Source organism: Achroia grisella, unplaced genomic scaffold (genome assembly GCF_030625045.1).
Source record: "Achroia grisella isolate CSIRO2021 unplaced genomic scaffold, CSIRO_AGI_Agris_v1 utg780, whole genome shotgun sequence".
In the NCBI taxonomy this organism is placed as follows: Eukaryota; Metazoa; Arthropoda; class Insecta; order Lepidoptera; family Pyralidae; genus Achroia; species Achroia grisella.
In genome coordinates this window covers 3,466,634-3,487,421 of record NW_026713020.1, presented here as the reverse complement: position 1 = coordinate 3,487,421, position 20,788 = coordinate 3,466,634, and the positions used below count along the sequence as shown (strand labels likewise).

General features: G+C 32.9%; 1 protein-coding gene across 1 annotated transcript; it reads right to left on the bottom strand.

Annotated features, from left to right (window-relative positions):
• Positions 1–18,329: 18,329 nt before the first annotated feature.
• Positions 18,330–19,235, bottom strand: LOC131851033 (uncharacterized). The gene has a single exon (XM_059201456.1). It carries the CDS (start codon positions 19,233–19,235, stop codon positions 18,330–18,332), a length of 906 nt encoding a protein of 301 aa, XP_059057439.1.
• Positions 19,236–20,788: the final 1,553 nt, after the last annotated feature.

Below are 20,788 nucleotides of genomic sequence, written 5' to 3'. Positions count from 1 at the left end.
TGTTAATAATTGAAGACTTCCGTGACGAGGGAACAGGGTGGATGCGCGTTGAATGTGCACCGCGGCGTGAAATACTTCAAAAGTGACATTTTTCTGTCCTAACACCAAGTTGCTCAAGGTTACGGGGTATTTTATTGGCATTCGTATCATAGCAATTATTTGCCTACTGACTAATCTATATAATATATAATTACAATAAGGAGTACTTTAACAAGGAGTCCTCTCCACATGAGACGATTTGTTTCTGATACTGAACAACTTGCTAGTAAACAGAAATGTTCCAAATTGAATGTAGGCATTATAGGTAATTTAATTACTCGGGTTGTACCTTAGTACATTACCATAGATTGCCATGGACTGCATTATATCTATATTGACGATATAGTTGTACCCTAAGGTGCTGTTTGTGATGATTTTTTTTATTAATTTATATATATACATATTTTAAGTATATAGCATTTGACAGAATTGTATAGAATTTATACATATTTTATCAGCTCATGCGCATAACGAGACTTGTACCTTTAAACTATTTTAGTGCTATATTTACAATGTATATTGAATTAATGCTTTATTTCATCGGGACGGGATTGCATTATGCGTTGATATAACCGCATGTTTATGACTCATTGTTCTCAGTGCATATTATACTTACCACTGCATTAAAATATTTCATTGAGTAACGCTCGCTTTGATAAAATTCAAGACGAAAGGTCAGAAGTATAAATAATAAAAAAATATAAATACGAAAGCGCTTAATTTATCGTCTATTGAGGGCATAATATAATGTTTGCATTATGATAAATACTACATTATGTATACTACCTTTATGACAAGATACCAGTGTTTTCATCTAAAGACGTTTACTTGTACTAACTTTGACTAGAACTTATTTAATTTTCTACGTGGTAAGGTGAAGTATCTGAAAATATAAGTCATAATTGTTATGTACTATATTTATATCCTATGACTGATCATGATAATATATTTTAACAGTAACTTTATAAGAAGTTGTCATCCCCTATATGTATATTCTCTCTTTATGATTGTCTATGGTATATAGTTTACACCTACGCATATGTTTTGCTACTAAACTTAGTACATTAAGATGTCTGAAATATCTATCAGTTGTAGTGCCATGCCGCCGTATTGGTTATAAAATTTGTGAGAAGCCTGCTTAGCATTTCTAGTATAAAAAAATATGTATATACTATTTATACCTTATATACAGACTAGATTTAGATATATTAGACAGATCTTTATATACACTAAGACAACATTTATGCTATAAAGAAATGAGTATAATATATATATATTCCTCATCATGATATTAGTACAGATTTATATTTTTTTATTGTTCAACAATATATTGTTATATACAAAGTTTCATTAATTAAGTTAAACTGTCTATTTAGCCTTTTTTACAAATTCCGTAAGTAATTTGGCGCGATGGATAGATATATAGTGATTAGTGATATTACATAGTAACTATATTATATGTTAGAAAAAATCACATATCTAATAAAAAATATATATATTACGCCAATTCCGAGTATCAGCTACTGTTGATGTGATAGAACATGCGGCATTTTAAAAATATATTATATATTTATTCAGCAATGATTTAATACTGACATTCATACACTTATCGAGTCATTCACATTGTATTTGAATTACAAATTAATCACTAATTGGGTGTTATGTGAATAGTAATACTTATCTACAACATTTATCTTTGTGAGTATAAAAGAATTACAATATGTTTTTCGGTTATAACAAGTTTTGTTCTGCGCGATAATTTGTGTTATGTCAGTTTTGGTGATCTTGAGTAGCTTATTTTAATGGACGAAAATATGGAATAAGCCAATTAAAAAGTAACTGTTCAAGCTTTTAGCTATAAGTGTAAGTTATTACTTTGTTTAAAATAATAACAATCCTTTTAATTTTTTTTCTATTTCCATGGAATCCTTACTTTTTCAAACTATACTACTGCGATTGTTAATGGCTGGCTTTTATCATTTTGGTCTGGTGAAGCTGAAAATCTACGAAAAGCTACGGTTACATGTATCAATGAAAATCCATGACTAGGAGATAGGTACGAGTAGGGTTTTAGTGGGTAAGAATTCCACATCGTCTCCCTTGACTCGTGGATAATCGTGGTGAAGATTATTCCATATTTTAAAAAATGGCCTACGGCATCAAAAATACAGTTAAAATATTAAAGTTCTTTTTAGTACATATGGAGATCCGGAAACAAGACTAAAATTGTTGACCAGTGTATAAGCTTATAACAAGGTAACGTCACCTGACTTTTGAGAAACCTGCCAAGCAAATTAAACCCTTCTTCAATTATATGTGTTTCAGCGCGGTATAATTGTAAAATTAAACGAACTTACCTTAAGTGAAGTTCTATGGAAATTATACGAGATGCTTAGTCCGAGACACTCCATATATAATCACTTGTAGTTTCGACAATCTTCGCATTGTGTCTTCGTGTTATTTAGAGAAACAACAATGTTTCCATTTAAAAAATAACCAATTGCAGGAGCTGTCAACTTCCCAAATGTCATTCTTTTTAGAGCAACCTGTGAATTCTAATTGCATATAGGTACCTACAACTTCCAACTGAAGAAGGGCAGAACAATCAAATAATTGTTCAGGGAGGGTGGGCGCTTAGTGTCTCGGACTAAGCATCTCGTATAATTTCCATAGAACTTCACTTAAGGTAAGTTCGTTTAATTTTACAATTATAAGAGATTCTTAGGCCGAGAAACTCCATATATAATCACATGTAGATATTTAGAGGTTGGTAGTTGTAGTACACCTATGCGTTATAAAATTATGACAATAAACAACTCAAGGCTCATTATATAGCCATAATTTTATTTATTAGAAAAATTCGAAAATATATATTTTTTTTTTTTTTTAAAAAGTCAACATAACCTAATCAATCTCAACCATAAAAAACTCAAAGTTTATTATACGAACATAACTTATGTTGACTATAGAAATCAATAAACAATAAACCATTTCTATCGATTATTCTCTCAAAACAGGCGACATAAAGTGCATCCACCTAATCAGACTCCAGGTTACATAAAACCTTATCAAAAATACAGTCGCTGTAATCTTGCAACGTTCTGTTATAATTACCTTCGACCCTGAAGACTAGACTATTAGATTCATCTGCATTATTAAAAATAGTAACGTGAGTTATTATCTAAGTGTAAAGGAACTATAGACATGACATGTGGAATGAAGGGTAGTTTTCCACACCACTAGCTGACATTCCTTGTCTCATCCATCTACTAAATGTATCATTGCTAATATAGTAACGATGCTTTTCATAACAATCAAAAATTTTATTATCAATACTTAAATTCCTCGAATTCTAAGTCTTAACTATAATTTATAACATCTTAAGGTTAAAGCCGGACAATTTTTCGTTTTAGTGTGAAAAAATTGAGTAACAACTAGCTAGACCTTTTCTTTGTTTGCAATAAATTTGTTATAAAAAAGTTAACCCCTTATCATGAAACTTTATGCCACTTATCCTAATTAATAATAAAATCTGAATATATTGTGCAAAAGCACATTCATTCATTTTGTTAGCACTGGCACTTGTTAATTTCTTTATTAGTTTTCTTAAATCTAATTCCTTGTTGAAAAAACTAGTCATAAATTAAACATACTTCAAAAATAACTGAAGGATTAAAATCACTATTTTAATATTCCTATATTTCTGTATATCTTTATGTTGGACACAAACAAAAGATTCTTAACTACATAACAATCTATAAGGCTTGATACTGAAAATACATTGCAATAATGTAAAATGTATGTCAACTGTTTATTACTTAATAGTGTTATCTGATAAAGACTATATCAGAAACTTAATAAACCGCATCTGTTATCAACCTCTTTCTAAAAACCTTCTCTGACAAGATGCAAGCTCCATGTGAAAGTATGGTGTGTAGGGATGTGAGTCCTTGAAAGGTAATATTTATGTAGTTTGATTATTATGATTTGTGATATTCCCAACTCAGTCAATGAGTTGAAAGGTGCATATATATATTAAATTATGTTAATAGTTTTCAAAATAAAAGAAAAGGGTGAAAATGCATAAAACAATGCATAATCGAACCAGTTAATCTTAAATTCATTAATATTTATTGCACATGGACCTTCTGTGCCGGTAAGTATAATCAGAACATGTTGTGCTGTCTCTAATTTGAAAAAATTAATAAATGGTCTTCCTAATAAATCAACAATTTGTTGAAAAAACCTTATCACACAACTCGCATTTAGAATCTATGCTCTGAATTCTCGATTCCTAATTTGCTTCTACATTGTCCTTCACCTGGATATATGAAGCAAATAACCAAATACATACTTTTCACAATACTGCAAAATTTGTCTAAGAAATGTTATGATCAAGAATTTGTATTCCTCCATCTTATTGATATAAGATATTGCTATTTGAATTATTGATATGCAGTGATCTAATATGAATTTCAATCTTATAGGGAATATAAAACCATAAGAGTGGCTAAAAACTTCAAATAGTTAATATGGTTTTTCTTCTCATCAAACCTCTAGCGGTCTGACCATTGCAACTGGCTCCCCTACCAGAACTAGAATAATCAGAGTATATAGATACTATGAACTTAACTGACACATAGGACTCTCAGAATGTTCATATTAAAAATACCACCACAATAAATAATACTTACACTCACTACTAATGATAATCATATTATTAAAATTATTATTATTATTATTTTTTATACAAAACTGAATACTTGTGCTGTCCCAACACCTTCATGTAAACATAATCATAGAGTATTCATGGGCAGCTTACTATAAACATGCCAATGACCTGAGCAAAATCTTCAATTAAAGTTTTACTCAATTTTAAAAAACTTTCTAACAAATGCTATGTTTGATTTCCTTTTATTATTTGATAATGATAGACAATTGGTGTATTAACAACATAAATATTCCACAATTTGGTATGGCACAAGCCAACTTCTTTCTTTCTTTATTAATTCCAAACCTAAAACATTCCAGTAATAACCTTGTTGCTTTACAATTTTGTAAGCAGCCATCATAAGCATTACCAATACTAATGATGTCTAATAAATGTCAAATTTATATCTCTTACTACAGATAAGAGCAATAATTGTTGTTAATATCTTATTAAAAAATAAAAGGAACAGCAAACAGACTGAAAAGGCATACAATTATACTCATATAATTTACCTGCCAAGGGGGATTAAAAATAGGCATCCTTTAAACCAAAAGTACTCACATTATTATTAGTTATTGACACTACATAATGTCCCCATAAAATCTATTTTAAAATGTTCTGAAAAATGAATTTATTCAACATTGTAAGGTAACAATGTAAGGTCAATCTATAATATTCCCATTTGGTCTCAGTATTGAAAATATTTTTCATATGTACTGTACTTATTCAGGTTAATATTCTGAGACAACTTTCAATTTAAAAAATCCTTTATTATGGATTATATAATATATATTATGTGACATGACCTAGCTAAGTCTTCTTTATGTGAGAACTCAGAATTTCTTGATATTAGTGTTCAATATAAGTCTTGATAAAAAGAATTTAGAACCTACTAATCATGACAACACCACTCTATTTTGAGTTATTTTCTCCCAACAAGGAAGAAAAAACCCTAAGTCGATCAGCAAAAACATTTACATTCATGGTTGACTTCTATGTTGAGCAATAGCGTTTGTCTGTAACGATGCAGCTGAGGTCTCACTGAGGTCCTCTACTGATATCAGCCTTCCCCCCCCTCCTTTTTGTCTGTCTATGTAGACCTTGATGAGGAGGGCCTTGGTAGTTTCCAGATACCTGTCTATGAGCACTTTGCTACATATTATTCATCTAAATATTAAGATGGGTGTATTTCAAGATTAAAGTAGCGGATTTCTTAATGTCATACATTGACTTTATATTCTCAGTAAAGCTTTTGCAGAGCAAGAAACTATCCTGAACTCTCAAGAGACTTATTACATTTTTTACTCATAACTCAATTTGTTGCAATGGGTGATTGTGTATTCTCAATGTAAATCACTTAATAGTCTTATTACATCACTAAGCAGGGTGATATTGTTTATTTTATGCAGTTAGTTAGGAGACTTTATGTCTCTACATTCATAAATTCAGAGCAGTTAAATGCTCTATTAATGCAATGCTTACCATTTGTAGGTATTAAATATCTTCTAATAATCTCTTCTTATATGTCTTTCTTTGAATCACAATATAAAATATTATATAATAATTGTATGATTTTTCATATTCTCACTGTATAAACTGTTTCCAAGGCTGAAAGTATACTTTCATGCAATTGTGGTATATTATTTACTTTTACAAATGAATTGATTCCTCAACTAGGAATATGATATTTATGTAATACTACCAGTATCATATATAGAGATTACAAAAAATAAGACCACCGGTCAAATTTTGTGTAAATATAAGACAAGAGAACTTCTCATTGTATATGTAGGTGTCAGTCAACCGGGGTGCGTTAATACCTGTACCACAGGTCACAAGGGAAACATATAGCATCATTTGTAGATGAAAAACAAATGAAAAAATTCCTTAACTAGGAATATTATTATATTTATGTAATACTACCAGCATCACATAATGAGGCCACAAAAATACAACCACCTGTCATATTTCGTTTAAATATTAGGCAAAAGAGAACTTCTCTTTGTATATGTAGGTATATGGCACTCGACTAGAGTGCATTGTAACCTGTACCACAGGTTACAAGTAAAATATATATCGTCGATGTTTGCTGAAAATAATAAGTATGATACATCATACCTTTAGTTTGTTACCTCTATCTAATTAGTCCACTATATTGATATCACAATCGTTATCTCAATATCCACCGGCGGATCCAGTGACGTCGTAGGCGCAGTACTTGCTCTCTGACGTCTCCTTCTGCACGGGTTTCGTTCGAATTTTCGTATTTTTCGATATATTCTATCGTCCTCATTATTATCTTTACGTCTATTTGATATTTTAATGATTTAAAGTAACAAAAAACTTTAAAATTATAATTATTTTTTACGCGACGGAACACTTGACACAGCTTGAAAAAAGCGAATGACATTTGGGAAGTTGACAGCCCCTGCGATTGGTTATTTTCTTTAATTTGAAACATTGTTGTTTCTCTAAATAACACGAAGACACAATGCGAAGATTGTCGAAACTACAAGTGATTATATATGGAGTGTCTCGGACTAAGCATCTCGTATAATTGTTATTTTACTATACTATTGCACGTATATAACTGGGTAAAAACCACCAAATATATTTCTTAACTAAAAAAACTAAAATTCTAAAACTTTAAGTTTAAACGTTTTTTTTATTAATCAGCAAACATTTAATTAAATAGTATCCATAAATATACAACAAATTGAGAATAGTTAGTCATTTAAGAGTAAATAAAGGCTCTGTAGATATAAATAGCCAACTATATGGAACCTTGTCACAGTCTCGGGCAGTACAACAGTTTGCACTTACTAATACGTTTTCTCAAATCTTATTGTCTTCACAGTTCTTGGTGAATACTAAGGCATTAAAATGCCATAGTTTCTAATTTATAAGATCCATTGATAGTACCTGTAGTAAGTAATTATAGTAGCTAAGAACATATGAATGAACAATCCATTACCCGCAATTTCGTTTAACTTTTTTGTTTAAATAAAATGGTATGATAGATAGCCTATGTAAGCACGTATTTGTTAAACATTATGTATATTCACGTTTAAACTCATTAAGATCTGTTCAACAGTTTGGTTGTGAAAAGGTAAATAATAATAATAATAATAAAGATAAAACAAAAAAAAGAATAATACATTTTATTAAGCCACAATCATATACAGATCTTAATTCTATATTAAAGCATAATATAGTGTGAATATATATGTGTATATAATATACGTAGTATATCAGTAAAAATATAATTCTAAGTAGCGGAAAATAGTACATGATTAAAGTATAAGCTGGAAATAACATATGAAAATATAAAGCAAATAGTTTCAACGTTGCACGTAAAATGCAAAGTGCTAGTGAACTGGACTATCGCTGTTTAACATGTCTAGAACTTTCCCCTTAACCACTGCGGTTTTCTGTTTTCACAAGAATAACGTCAGGATTTTCAATGTGACGTGTTTTTAATTTTATTTCATATAATGTGTGATTAAAAGTAGTAGTAGTATATAATATATAATATTTAGATAAACAAATTTATGATTTTAAATAGATTAATTAAATGTGAGGTCAATATTACTTTATTAAGGTTTTGGTTTTTCAAAGTCTAATTTCGTTATTAGTTTTATGTGTTCTAAAGAATAATGGAATTGGACTTGTAATAAGTTGTGTGCGTGGGTACCTCTGCCTACCTATGTCTTTCGCTAAGCAGTATACCTTGTAAGATTGCTGTAGGAATTGCAATGCATGCATGAGTGGTATCACGAACATTACATGATAACGTGATACCTTTAAAGCTTTTGTGTGTGTACGCCGTGGTTAACATGTCAAGGTAGGCTGTCAGCTTGTTTGCTAAGTTTTACCTTCTATTTTGTAGATTTAAAAGATAAATATGAAATGAAAATACTTTTATTTCATTTACCAAGACTATTTGCTAAAAAGAAAAATATACATTTCTTGCTGCTCGAAATTTAAGGATCTCGTGTAGTTATGTGTCCTACATAACTACACGAGATACTTAAATTTCATTTCCACCTAATGTCTCTTATATTGAGATGTCTGGTGAAAATTATACCTAATGCTTGAATACTTTACGATACTGTTATTTCTTTTAAGCATTTATTGGCATTATACATTGCATTAGGTACAACTTATTGTTTATAATTTTTGACGCTAAACTAACAACTGTCTGTTGTTTAGTGTACGGATAGGCCTAATGGCGCCTGTCCGGTCCGGTATTCATAATTAGACCACACGCGATTGTGTACAGAGGCAAAGGAATTAAAATTCAGACAATTCGAGGAAAAAAATTATGTTGCTGCCATTGGCAATACTTCCAAAGTTAAGTTTCATAAAAATATCTTTGAACGGTGGTATGCTTTGGTTTATTCTGGGAAATGTTTTGGTCCCGCGGAATAAACCGCCGCAATTTACGATGTGTTACATCAAACCGCACGTCCTCAAATACTTGGGTGGCCTCATTTGATAACCATTAGCTTTTTGTTAGAATTTAATGTTCTTTTAAGACACGTAGCTTCTCTTTGTTGTTTTATCGGTTAAGTACCGACTAAATACCTTCAATGGATTAAACACGAGTCAAAAACCTGGCAAGAGCGTAAACTGTGTGGTTGGTACAGTTTTATGAGTGCATTATCTAATGAATTGTGTTTTATATCCAGAAGGATAATGTAAATGATTATGCAATTGACATTCAGTATAATTAAATTATGTCAAAAATTTATAATATGGTTAGAACTATAAAATTTTGAAAATGAGACCCTTTGTTTTCAATACTACGGCGTTTTTATTTGGTTTAAATAAATGGTATGTTTACTAATTATGTATTAGAATATTAAGAAAATAATATGTTATAATCAAAACAAGATTTGTTAAAGGTCACCTTTGTTAATTCATAGTTATTATAATTATTTTACTAGCTTTACTTATTTTTCTTATCTTTTATACTTTGTTTTCTCATACCTAACCTGAATTTTACGTTACACAAAAGCACTCCATTAGCAAATATATTTCATATGTAATATAAGTATTAGCGGTATGGCTTGTCGTATAATCGCAAAGGAAGCATATCACTCGCGATTTTGCCATAACCTACGTGTTATAAAGGGGAGTGCATTCGTTCATACCGGTACAACGTATCAGTTTTAAAGCTCTCAGTGACAGATGTTACCGTACGTACAGAATACTACGTGACGCAAATGTAAAACAACTGAATAGAATGGGAATTTAAAAATAGATCGAAGTGGTTTTAGGGAGACGCTTTTAGGGCATGTACATAATGTTTCTTTGTAAACGTAAGGATGAAACAAAAGGAAGGTCTAATTTATCCGGAGTTTTATATGTTATAAAAATAATAAGCGGATATTTGGAATACTAATCATATTTATATTAAATATAATTATATTTAAATCACAATTCTGCCTTGAACTATCAATAGTCGAAGTCGGATGGATTGAATTGGCAATAAAATTTAAGTAATACGTATATTTTTTCCCTATATTTGCAACCAAAAAAGTTATTAAAGTTAGCATAAAATTTAAGGAACTGTAAATTTTTATATTAGAAGAAATTTAAAACATTTAAACATTATTTCGTTCCCGTTGTTGGTCCGAGAGCGATCCATATCATAGTGTAGATCGATGCTGTTTTGAGTGATAAATTTAAGTGCATGGGTTGTCGTTAAGATTCTAGTTAGGTACATGCAATAAATGACACAGTATAAAAGAAATATGGCAGTCATAAATTATCAAAAAGTAAAATTTATCTGTCGGCTATTTTTTATTTCTAGTCACTGACAGTTGCAACTTCATATGATTATAATCTATACGAAGTGAATAGTTAAACTAGTATTGTAGATAGACAATATTTTTAGTGTTTGAAACCCCTATGTAGCACATAATAAATGTATATAGCAATGGCCTCTTTTAAATATTTTTTTACTGAATTAAAAAAAAAGCAGAAAAAATAAAACATCGTATGTACTATGGTTTATAAGAAAATTTTATCTGCACAATATTTTTATACAGATGTCCTCTCTTTTACCATATTATTGCATTAGGGGAAAAAAGGACTATGCCATAATTTGTTATAATATATGTCAACTTATATAACACATATTGTTATTGTACAAAAAAGTATGCTTCAAGTAAGTACATTCAAAATATCACAATATTTAGGTGTTGTTAGTAAAAGTACTTAAATATAAGAATTGCTATATTTGCATGGATTTTGCTTACTTAGATGTACTATAATGGCTAAGCTAGGTTGTATATCAAATATATAAATATATTTTTTCAAGCTCGGCTATGCGACCACGTGATACTAGAAAAAATGGAATAGATACCAGTCACACCATTAATTGGTATCTATTTCATTTTTTCTAGTTGGAGTGGGTAGTGTAGTTGAAAAGGAAAATGAAGCTAAGGAAAAATAACTATTAAAAGAGTATTATTAACTTTTAAATTTAGTTTATTAAATTTATTTCGTAATGAACGAAGACGTTTAAATAACTTTCTATATACTTAATTTGGTTTACGAAATATAAAAAAACATGGAGAAATCTAGCATAAAATAAAACATAATCGACGTAGATAAATTTTAGTTTACTATATTTTTCAAATTGCGTTGGCTTAAATTTAAATTCCCTTTAGCACAAATACCGCAATAAAATAGCTCTATCCGACAGCGCAACATGCAACTTCACTTAGTATCTGCGCAGGAGTGCGTTGTTTCACTGGCCATCCTCGGAATTCCTCCAAATATTCCTTTCGTAACTTTATTGCCCTTTCAAGGGTGTGGTATTTAGGGTTATACAAAACGGTGTCGAATTATAACATGGTCAGTATAAAGAGACAATATAAATTAGTCCTATAATGTATGCTTAACACCGTAATTGCAGAACGATGTTCTGTTGTTTTTACCCAATGGGCAAGAAAGAGAATACTGCATAAATAAATATTGTATATATAAATTCAACTGGTATTTCAACTCTACGTATAGTTTTTTATGTATATCTACGTATATTTTCTACTTTAGGATTCACTGATTGCTGATTTTAATGAGTGTACGATTAAGAACATAATTTGTGTTACAATAAAATTTAATTCATTATTTTAATATAGAATCAATTTCTATACTTTTGCAATAGAATTGTGTAAAACAACAACCTTATTATAACGTATTCATTATTTTTCCTTCCGGAAATCAATTGAAAATAGTCATATACAGTTTAAATAGTTTGTAATGTTTTTATTAATACAAATTAATAATAAATAAGTGCAAATTGAAAAGAAAATGGTGGAATGGAAAATAACCTTTTCATCCTGGTCAATTGATATGAATAGATCATCCGGATAATATCACTAAAAAAACTGGTAAATAATTAAAGACCACGTAGTTATTTCTTTATCTGACACATTCACTTTCAATTGAACGATCACAATCTATCACGCAAGAGTATTTCGTTGTCCTCGAGTCATACCGAACGCAGTGCTACTTGTCCAATCCTTTAAGATTTAGAACTACAATTACACCGTACCTATTTTAACATCAATGGACATTAAAAAGTTTTTTAGGTGGCACCATTTTCAATCTCTTTCTCAGCTTAATTACGAAGAAAGTATCAGAAAATTTAGCCAAAGCATACAATATAGCTTATAATTATAGAAGAAAATATAAATTGTACCAACATTATAAGCAAAATAAGTAGGTATATAATTTTCTAAATGTGTAAATTGTATTATACATTTTATTTAAAAATATATAGAATTTATACATGATAATACATGGCTAGTGTACAAATAAATAAATTGATATATCTAATGATATATCTATACATTGGTACATTTGGACCATCCAACACATACATTATGTAATATATACCACTTGATACAAAAATATATATTAGTACATTACAACGAATCAAATTTATTAACAATTTAATTGACTGCGGTGTAAATGTAATCCTTTTTTATCTGGGCAATGTGAGCAAATCCGGATCCTAGAAGCATTTGGCAAAGTGCTATACGCGTCACAGCGGCTCCCTGCAGTGGCCTGCTATTTTGTTCGTCTCAAAACAGCATTTTGCACTCTGTGATCCAACTGACTTCTACGTGGTGTGCAGTTAATAGGCCAAGATGAAATAAAAAACTGTAATCCAAGGTCATATAAAAATAAAAATGTTTTATAGGTAGAACAAACAACAACAAAATGTATATTTCATATAGGTATAATCTTTTTAGTAAAATGGACTTATTAAAAGCTAAACAATTATAAGTTAGCGGTAAAATAACGTGTACTACTTACTCGCTTTCGATAAATTGGTCAATATAATTAATAAAATAGATTGGGATAATTAAGAAAACGCAGATATGAAAGTAATATTTTATGTTATAAAATAACTTAAGTGTTGCTCCATTCTCAGAGTGTGTAGGTGTACAAATCCTCTCAATTAAAAATACACAAAAGAAAATAAGCAAAATAAATTATTTTATAAAGTTTGAGATAAAGTATACATTGATGGAATTAATTGTATTAAAAATTGTAATTGATGATGTTGCCGATGGCAACCTTTTTGATAGTTTTTATGTTTTTTATATGTATTTGAATTTTATATTTTGACGTTCTGTTTTTATATACTATTTGTTTTCTTATGCCATATTGTCTTTATATTTTTGCTAGCGAGCTGATTACACCTATTTTACCTCACCTAAGAACGTGTCTCATTTTTAACCAGCCTTAATACAGTCCATACCATTCCACGTTTAGAACTTCAAAGTGCACTGATTGCAGCTCGTCTTGCGCGTACGATATGTTCGGTACATGCGTTTAAACCTAATATTAGGGTTTTCTGGACGGATGCTCGTAATGTACTTGGTTGGATTCGTAATGACGCTCGAAAATATCAAACCTTTGTTTCTGTTCGTTTGGGGGAAATCCATGAACTTTCAGACATATCCAAATGGCGCTGGGTATCTACAAGCTTAAACGTAGCAGATGACGCGACTCGTTCGATACCCAGCGACCTTACTGAAAAAAGTAGATGGATCAACGGTCCTGAGTTCTTGCGGTCTTCTCCAAATAACTGGCCTCTCGAACCATCCATCTCAACTCTCCCATGTATAGAGGAGTTGAAACCATCTTATAAATTATCACACTACATAAATGTCACCGACATCTTTTCACCTATCGCCTATTTAGCCTCTCCTACACATTTTAGTAGTTACCTTAGATTACTTAGATCTACTGCCCGTTCACACCAATTTATCACTCTTCTCATCAACAGGTACAATGTTGCGAATAGAAGGGCACAACTGATGGGCAATCGCACCCAACCTGCGAGGTCGTCAGCTTCAAGCAGCGTGATACACTTACCTCCTTTAACGACTGAAGAGATACAACGGGCGGAGAATCACATCCTACGTCAGAGTCAGGTATCTTCCTTTACCGAAGAGCTAGCAGCAATCCGCTGTGGCTTGCCAGTACCTCGAGGTAGTAGAATAGGTAATATCGACATATTTCTTGGAGAAGGAGAACTTTTACGACTGCAAGGGAGAATAGATGTAGTAGAGAATGTCAGCAATGACACAAAATGTCCGATCCTCCTTGATGGTAAAGACTATGCGGTAAGATTATTGGTACTTCATTATCATCAAAAAGCTGCACATGCGCAGCATGATACTGTAGTTAATGAGTTGCGTCAGTCATACTGGATTTTGAAACTCAGATCAACGGTCAGAGCTGTTATTAATTCGTGTCAGATCTGCCGTATAAAGAAAGCAACACCAATTAGTACACCAGTTGGAAACTTACCAGAAATAAGACTTGCTCATCACAAGAGACCGTTTTCTTACGTGGGTTTAGACTACTTCGGCCCTCTCTGGGTATCCGTATGTCGACACGTTGAGAAGCGTTATTGTGCACTTTACACTTGCTTAACTACTCGTGCTATACACCTTGAAGTAGTACATAGTTTGTCGACTGATTCTGCAATTCTGAGCCTCCGTCGTTTTATTGCAAGAAGAGGGACCCCACTAGAAATTATCTCTGATAATGGGACATCCTTTGTGGGTGCTGCGAGGACATTGAGGGAGCTGTACGGTTCGAGTGTTTTAAATACCGCAGCCAATTCCAACATTCGTTGGCGTTTTATTCCACCAGCAGCACCGTTTATGGGAGGCGCTTGGGAACGCCTAGTTAGATGCGTGAAGTGCGCCCTGAAGTCATCACTACAAGATCGACGAGTTTCTGATGAGATGCTGATAACTCTCCTTATAGAGGCAGAAGCCTTAGTCAACTCACGTCCCTTGACACATATCTCTGATCAACCAGGCTCAGAAGAAGCATTAACACCAATGCACTTTCTCTTGGGTACATCATCAGGAGCGCAACCTACACTGACAACACAATTCTCTGATAGAGACCTGGTGGGAAGACAGCAGTGGAGAAAGATACAGCGACTTACCGATCATTTTTGGATGCGTTGGCTTAAAGAATACCTGCCGAATTTAATACCAAAATCAAGGACTGATAGAAATTCTAGTCCCCTACGCGTCGGAGATCTGGTCCTAATTTTAGAGAGTAACCTTCCTCGAGGTAGCTGGCTTAGAGGCAGAGTTTCGGCGGTCCATCCTGGCTACGATGGGGGTGTACGTGTCGTCGACGTTCAAACGGCTGGCGGAACACTACGTCGAGCTTCTAAGAGGCTGGTGCGGTTGCCCATCAGCTAAATTGGGGAGGATGTTGCCGATGGCAACCTTTTTGATAGTTTTTATGTTTTTTATATGTATTTGAATTTTATATTTTGACGTTCTGTTTTTATATACTATTTGTTTTCTTATGCCATATTGTCTTTATATTTTTGCTAGCGAGCTGATTACACCTATTTTACCTCACCTAAGAACGTGTCTCATTTTTAACCAGCCTTAATACAGTCCATCCTTCCTTCCGTAACAGATAATATGTTTTACTTTAAACATAATATTTTATATATCGATCGATTCTAAACATATACTTAGATTTGAATTAAAGTATTATCAATCATCATGCCAAATACAATATTGTAACAAACTGATATTCTAAAACATCCATTAGAAATATCACACATCTAAAATGCAGTACGAGTTTAATAGTTTTCAGATCAAACGAGAAGGTATCGCTACGAAACGCTGGCGAACAGGGCCGGATTATATTCTATACTATTGGGTATCCAGAGTAAATTTTGGTATCAAGATTTATAATCCACATATTAGTAGATATAATTACGTGCATATTATAGCGATATATGCAAAGTTAAATCATAATCATCATCATTCTTCACAATTAACGATGGTGAAGAATAAATTTATCAGAACTTTTTATTTTTAATTTTGTTTTTAATAAAAAGATAATAGAAGGAGAGAGGGGAAGGGGAAGATCAAGACATATATCAAGAAGATGAAGGAAAAAGTTGGAGTTATGTCGTATCAATAACTAAAGAGATTGATGGAAATTTGGTGGAAAATGGCAAGAGCTCCACTGACAAGGTCTTAAATTATAAATGAATTACTTCATGGATACAATGTATTATTAGTTACAAAAAACAATCATTGTATTCCAACGCGGCACATCGAGGCAGCGTACCCAAGATACTGGCAGCGTTGCCTCTTTGAATGGCCATACTTAGCCTTTGGGCAAAATAGCTACCAGCTCTCGGGTCACAAGTAACCTCGATGAGCCGCGCTGAAATATATGTTAAAAACAATTTGGCTTCCGGGCTCCATGGGCCCAACGTCTCCACGGCAAATGGTAAAAACAAATATGCCCCTCCAGATTCGTATATTTTTTAAAATTGCCGCCTGTGTTACTGCCATGCCAGGACTAGAGGACGATCCAGACACATGACTTGGTGCCAATGTATCCACACACGTGGCATCCCATACTAAACATTTTCCGAGTTTCCACGGGACCAGGGTCATATCATCAGGCTGTTTCTCGTCTTCGCGGATAATGCCACTAGGCTCTAGTACTGCCGGTATTTATGCCGTCGCCAATGCTCTATGTATAATAGTGTTGATCATGGCATGACGAGGTATTGGACCAGCACTTCTCATACAAGAGAGACCATGGTGTCCTAATTCATCAACAGTAGCACCACAGTTACAGCGATGAGGCTGATTTAGTTTAGCACCCAGCCGCAAACCTACCGCCAGTATGAGGGTACAATTATTTTGTTACTGTAATAAAAGGTTAGTAATCAAGATACAAGTACTTTATTCATTTACTAATTATATAACAAACCATTAACGTATTTTTATACTATGTATTTTCTTTTATTGGCTGATTTGATGATTATATGAAGGAGTATTTATATTTATTATCGAATAGGAACTCTATATTATGACGACAGTCTCTCTTTACATTGGGGCCCTGATAGTCGATACTAACAATTTTCTATCCGATAACCCGGCCCTGTTTTCGAGGAATTGATATAAATCGCCCAAGTTCAATTCATCTTCTTTAAGTCCATCGACCGTGCGTGGGTAATGCCCGAATGACATCTATCTTTATCCGGTTCGGAACAAATAAATATTTAAATTTAATGACGCCTAGCGAATGTCCGAACGAAATAGACTGTCTTTGTGTCTTTAGATATCCGCTAATTGAAATTCTTAGCACAATGGGTGGCATTTAGCATAATCAATACGTGATCGTGGATTCTAAACCTAATTATTATAGATAGATTAATAGTCTAATTAGATTTAGACTAAAAATAAATATTATAATTGATTCATTAAATATTAATATGAAAATTAAGTATAGTATTTATATTAATAAAGCACGTGAATGAATCATCCTTCATGCTATGATTAATGGTAGGGTTAGTATTTTAAGGGCTTCTTGATCGAATTACACTTATTAAAACTTCTTCTGCTCACCCCAAAAATAAATAAAGTTTAAACTATGTATTACTGAGACTATATATTATATGAGGTTAATTAAATAAACTATTGCTTTTTAAAATATTATTAAGGTTAATTCAAAAATATCCAACAAATTATTAGCTTCCAATAAGATTATAGCTGATATGTATTTGATGTATTTTTTAGCCACACTGCAGTGATCGTAGGAAAAGGGAAATTAAGGAACTCACCCAAATTGCACAAATTATAATATTGATGATATGCGTCGGCGACTTGAAGCACTTGAAGTTTTCAATTACAATACACCACACTCGCGACACAAATACAGTTTGTTATAATATTTAAGGAGCTCCTTGATTAATTAAAATTGATGCATGCGGTGGTTGTTTCACTTGTTAGATGGCGGCGAATAATGAATTGTCCATATTGTGCCGGGGAAAGGGGGGCGGGAAAAAGCAGTGTGGCGGCTTACCAACCTATTATTATTATTTTTTTTTTTTATGGATTTAGAAGACGCGCGAACATTCTCCCGGCCTTGAGAATACGTAGTATTTTCAATAAGAGATAGAAAAATAACGGAATGAAATTAAATGATACTATACTAATATTTATATGTTGTTTATTAACTATGGAATTTTTGTTAAGTTGGGTTATTGAGACGGTAAAGAACAAAGTTTTACAACGGGGCGTTTGTACGAACCACTACATGTTTTTACTAGCACGACACGTACTTTGCCGTCTGATCCAGGATATGTTTCAGTAATAACGCCCAAGGGCCAACGTAACGGAGGTACATCATCTTGATGCACTAATACTACAGTACCGGGTTTTACATTCTCATTATTAACAAGCCACTTCTGTCGCACTTGTAAATTATTAAGATATTCTAAACGCCACCTTTTCCAATAGCTTCTAACCATGTGATCAAGTAGCTGTTTACGTTGTCTAATACTTCGAGTATCTTCGGATACGCGTTCAATTGGCAAGTACGAAAGAGGAGATGCCATAATGAAATGCGCAGGAGTTAGTGGTTCTGGAAATGGCTCCTCAGTGAGTACACAAAGAGGCCTTGAATTTAAAATTGTCTCAATTTGCGTTAATACTGTTAATAGTTCTTCGTACGTGAGTAATTGAGAACCGATAGTACGAAATAGATGATTCTTTATATTTTTGATATTTGATTCCCACGCACCTCCAAAGTGAGGTGCGCGGGGAGGGATCATATGCCATTCGATACGATGGCTAAGTACTAAAGTTTGAAGTTGAGCCTTTGCTCCAACAAAATTTGTTCCATTATCGGAATAAAGATATGAAACAGGTCCGCGTCGAGATATGAAGCGTTTAAAAGCAGAAATAAAGACATCGGACGATAGGTCTGTGGCTAACTCAATGTGTACAGCCTTTGTTACTAGACAAATGAATAAACAAATGTATGCCTTTTGAGATCTTTGGCCGCGACGCCTACATAGAGTTATACTTATAGGTCCAGCGTAATCCACACCGGTATGCACAAAAGCTTTCGTTTCACGCACGCGGTACGAAGGTAAATCTGCCATTTTTGGCGCCTTACTAGATGGAGAAGCTTTAAAGCATTTGTTACAAGAGTGAACTCTTTGTTTAATTACACTTCTAGCTGATAAAATCCAATATTTTTGGCGTAACAATGAAGTTAATAATGACGCACCAGTGTGACAGTGCACGTGGTGATAATAATCTATAATCAAATGAGTAATATGATCGTGTTTAGGTAACAATGCAGGATGCTGAGCTTCAAAGGGTAAGTTACTATTAGATAATCTTCCTCCTACTCTTATAAGTCCATTATCATCAATAAATGGATCCAGTTTACGAAATTGAGAAGAAGGTAAATTGTTTTTCTTTAAATCATAAAAAAGCGATTGAAAATATAACTTTTGCACTTCACGAATAAGATACATTTCTGATACATTAATATGGGAAGACATGACGCGGGGGCTACTTGGTATTAATTTTACAAATTTAAGAATATACGAAATAATACGTAATATTTTATTCCAGGAGGAGAACTTCAGCGCCATTTGGTATATTATAGAAGCGGGAGTAGACGTCGTACAGGTAAGTGTTTTATTTTTTATTTCAGGTAACTGTTCACATGCTACAGATTTGAATGGTGATACTGGCCATTCGGCGACGGGTCGCTGTAACCAAGCCCATAATGAGTGACATATCAACTGATCAGGTAATAAACCTCTAGACAGGCAATCACTAGGATTCTCTGTCGTATTTACGTAATAGAAATGACAAGGGTCTAGATTTTCTTGACATTTAGCGATGCGGTTACTTACAAAAATGTTCCATCTGTGTGGTGATGAATTAATCCACGAAAGTGCTATTTTTGAATCGGAAAATGCATACGTATTATTAATATTAATGCGTGTACGATACGTTTCTGACACTAATTTTACCAATTTTGACATTAATACAGCGGCACATAATTCCAGCCTAGCAAGAGTTACAATTTTGATGGGCGCGACTTTAGATTTAGCGCATACTAAAGCAACGTGCACAATGCCTGCAGCATCTGTGACGTGTAGGTATACTACGCAACCGTACGCCTTCATACTGGCGTCCGCGAAAGCGACTATATTAGTACTACAACCATTTTCTACCTTTACATGTCTAGGAATTTTTAAAGAAGAGAGATGAGGTAATTGCTGTTTAAAATTAAGAAAATGGTTTTGTATGTCTATTGGTGGTGAGTCATCCCATCCAATCCGTTGGACCCACAGGTCCTTTATTAAAAGTTTAGCAAAAAGGATAACGGGCGCAGCGAATCCCAGAACGTCCCATAAGCGAGCAATAGCGGAAAGGATAGTACGTTTAGTACATTTGTTGTCCAAGGGACATGTTGAAAAAGTAAATTCGTCTTCTAAGGGAAGCCATTTTAACCCGAGTATTTTTAAATTATCATCATTTACAAAATTAATAGCGGCGCGTTTACATTCAGGTACCGTAGATAGTAGTTCTACAGAGTTACTAGCCCATTTAGTAAGATGGAAACCCCTTTTTTAAATAAGTCAATGAGTTCACGTGACAACGCCACCCCCTCCTCGAGCGTCGGAACGGAGGT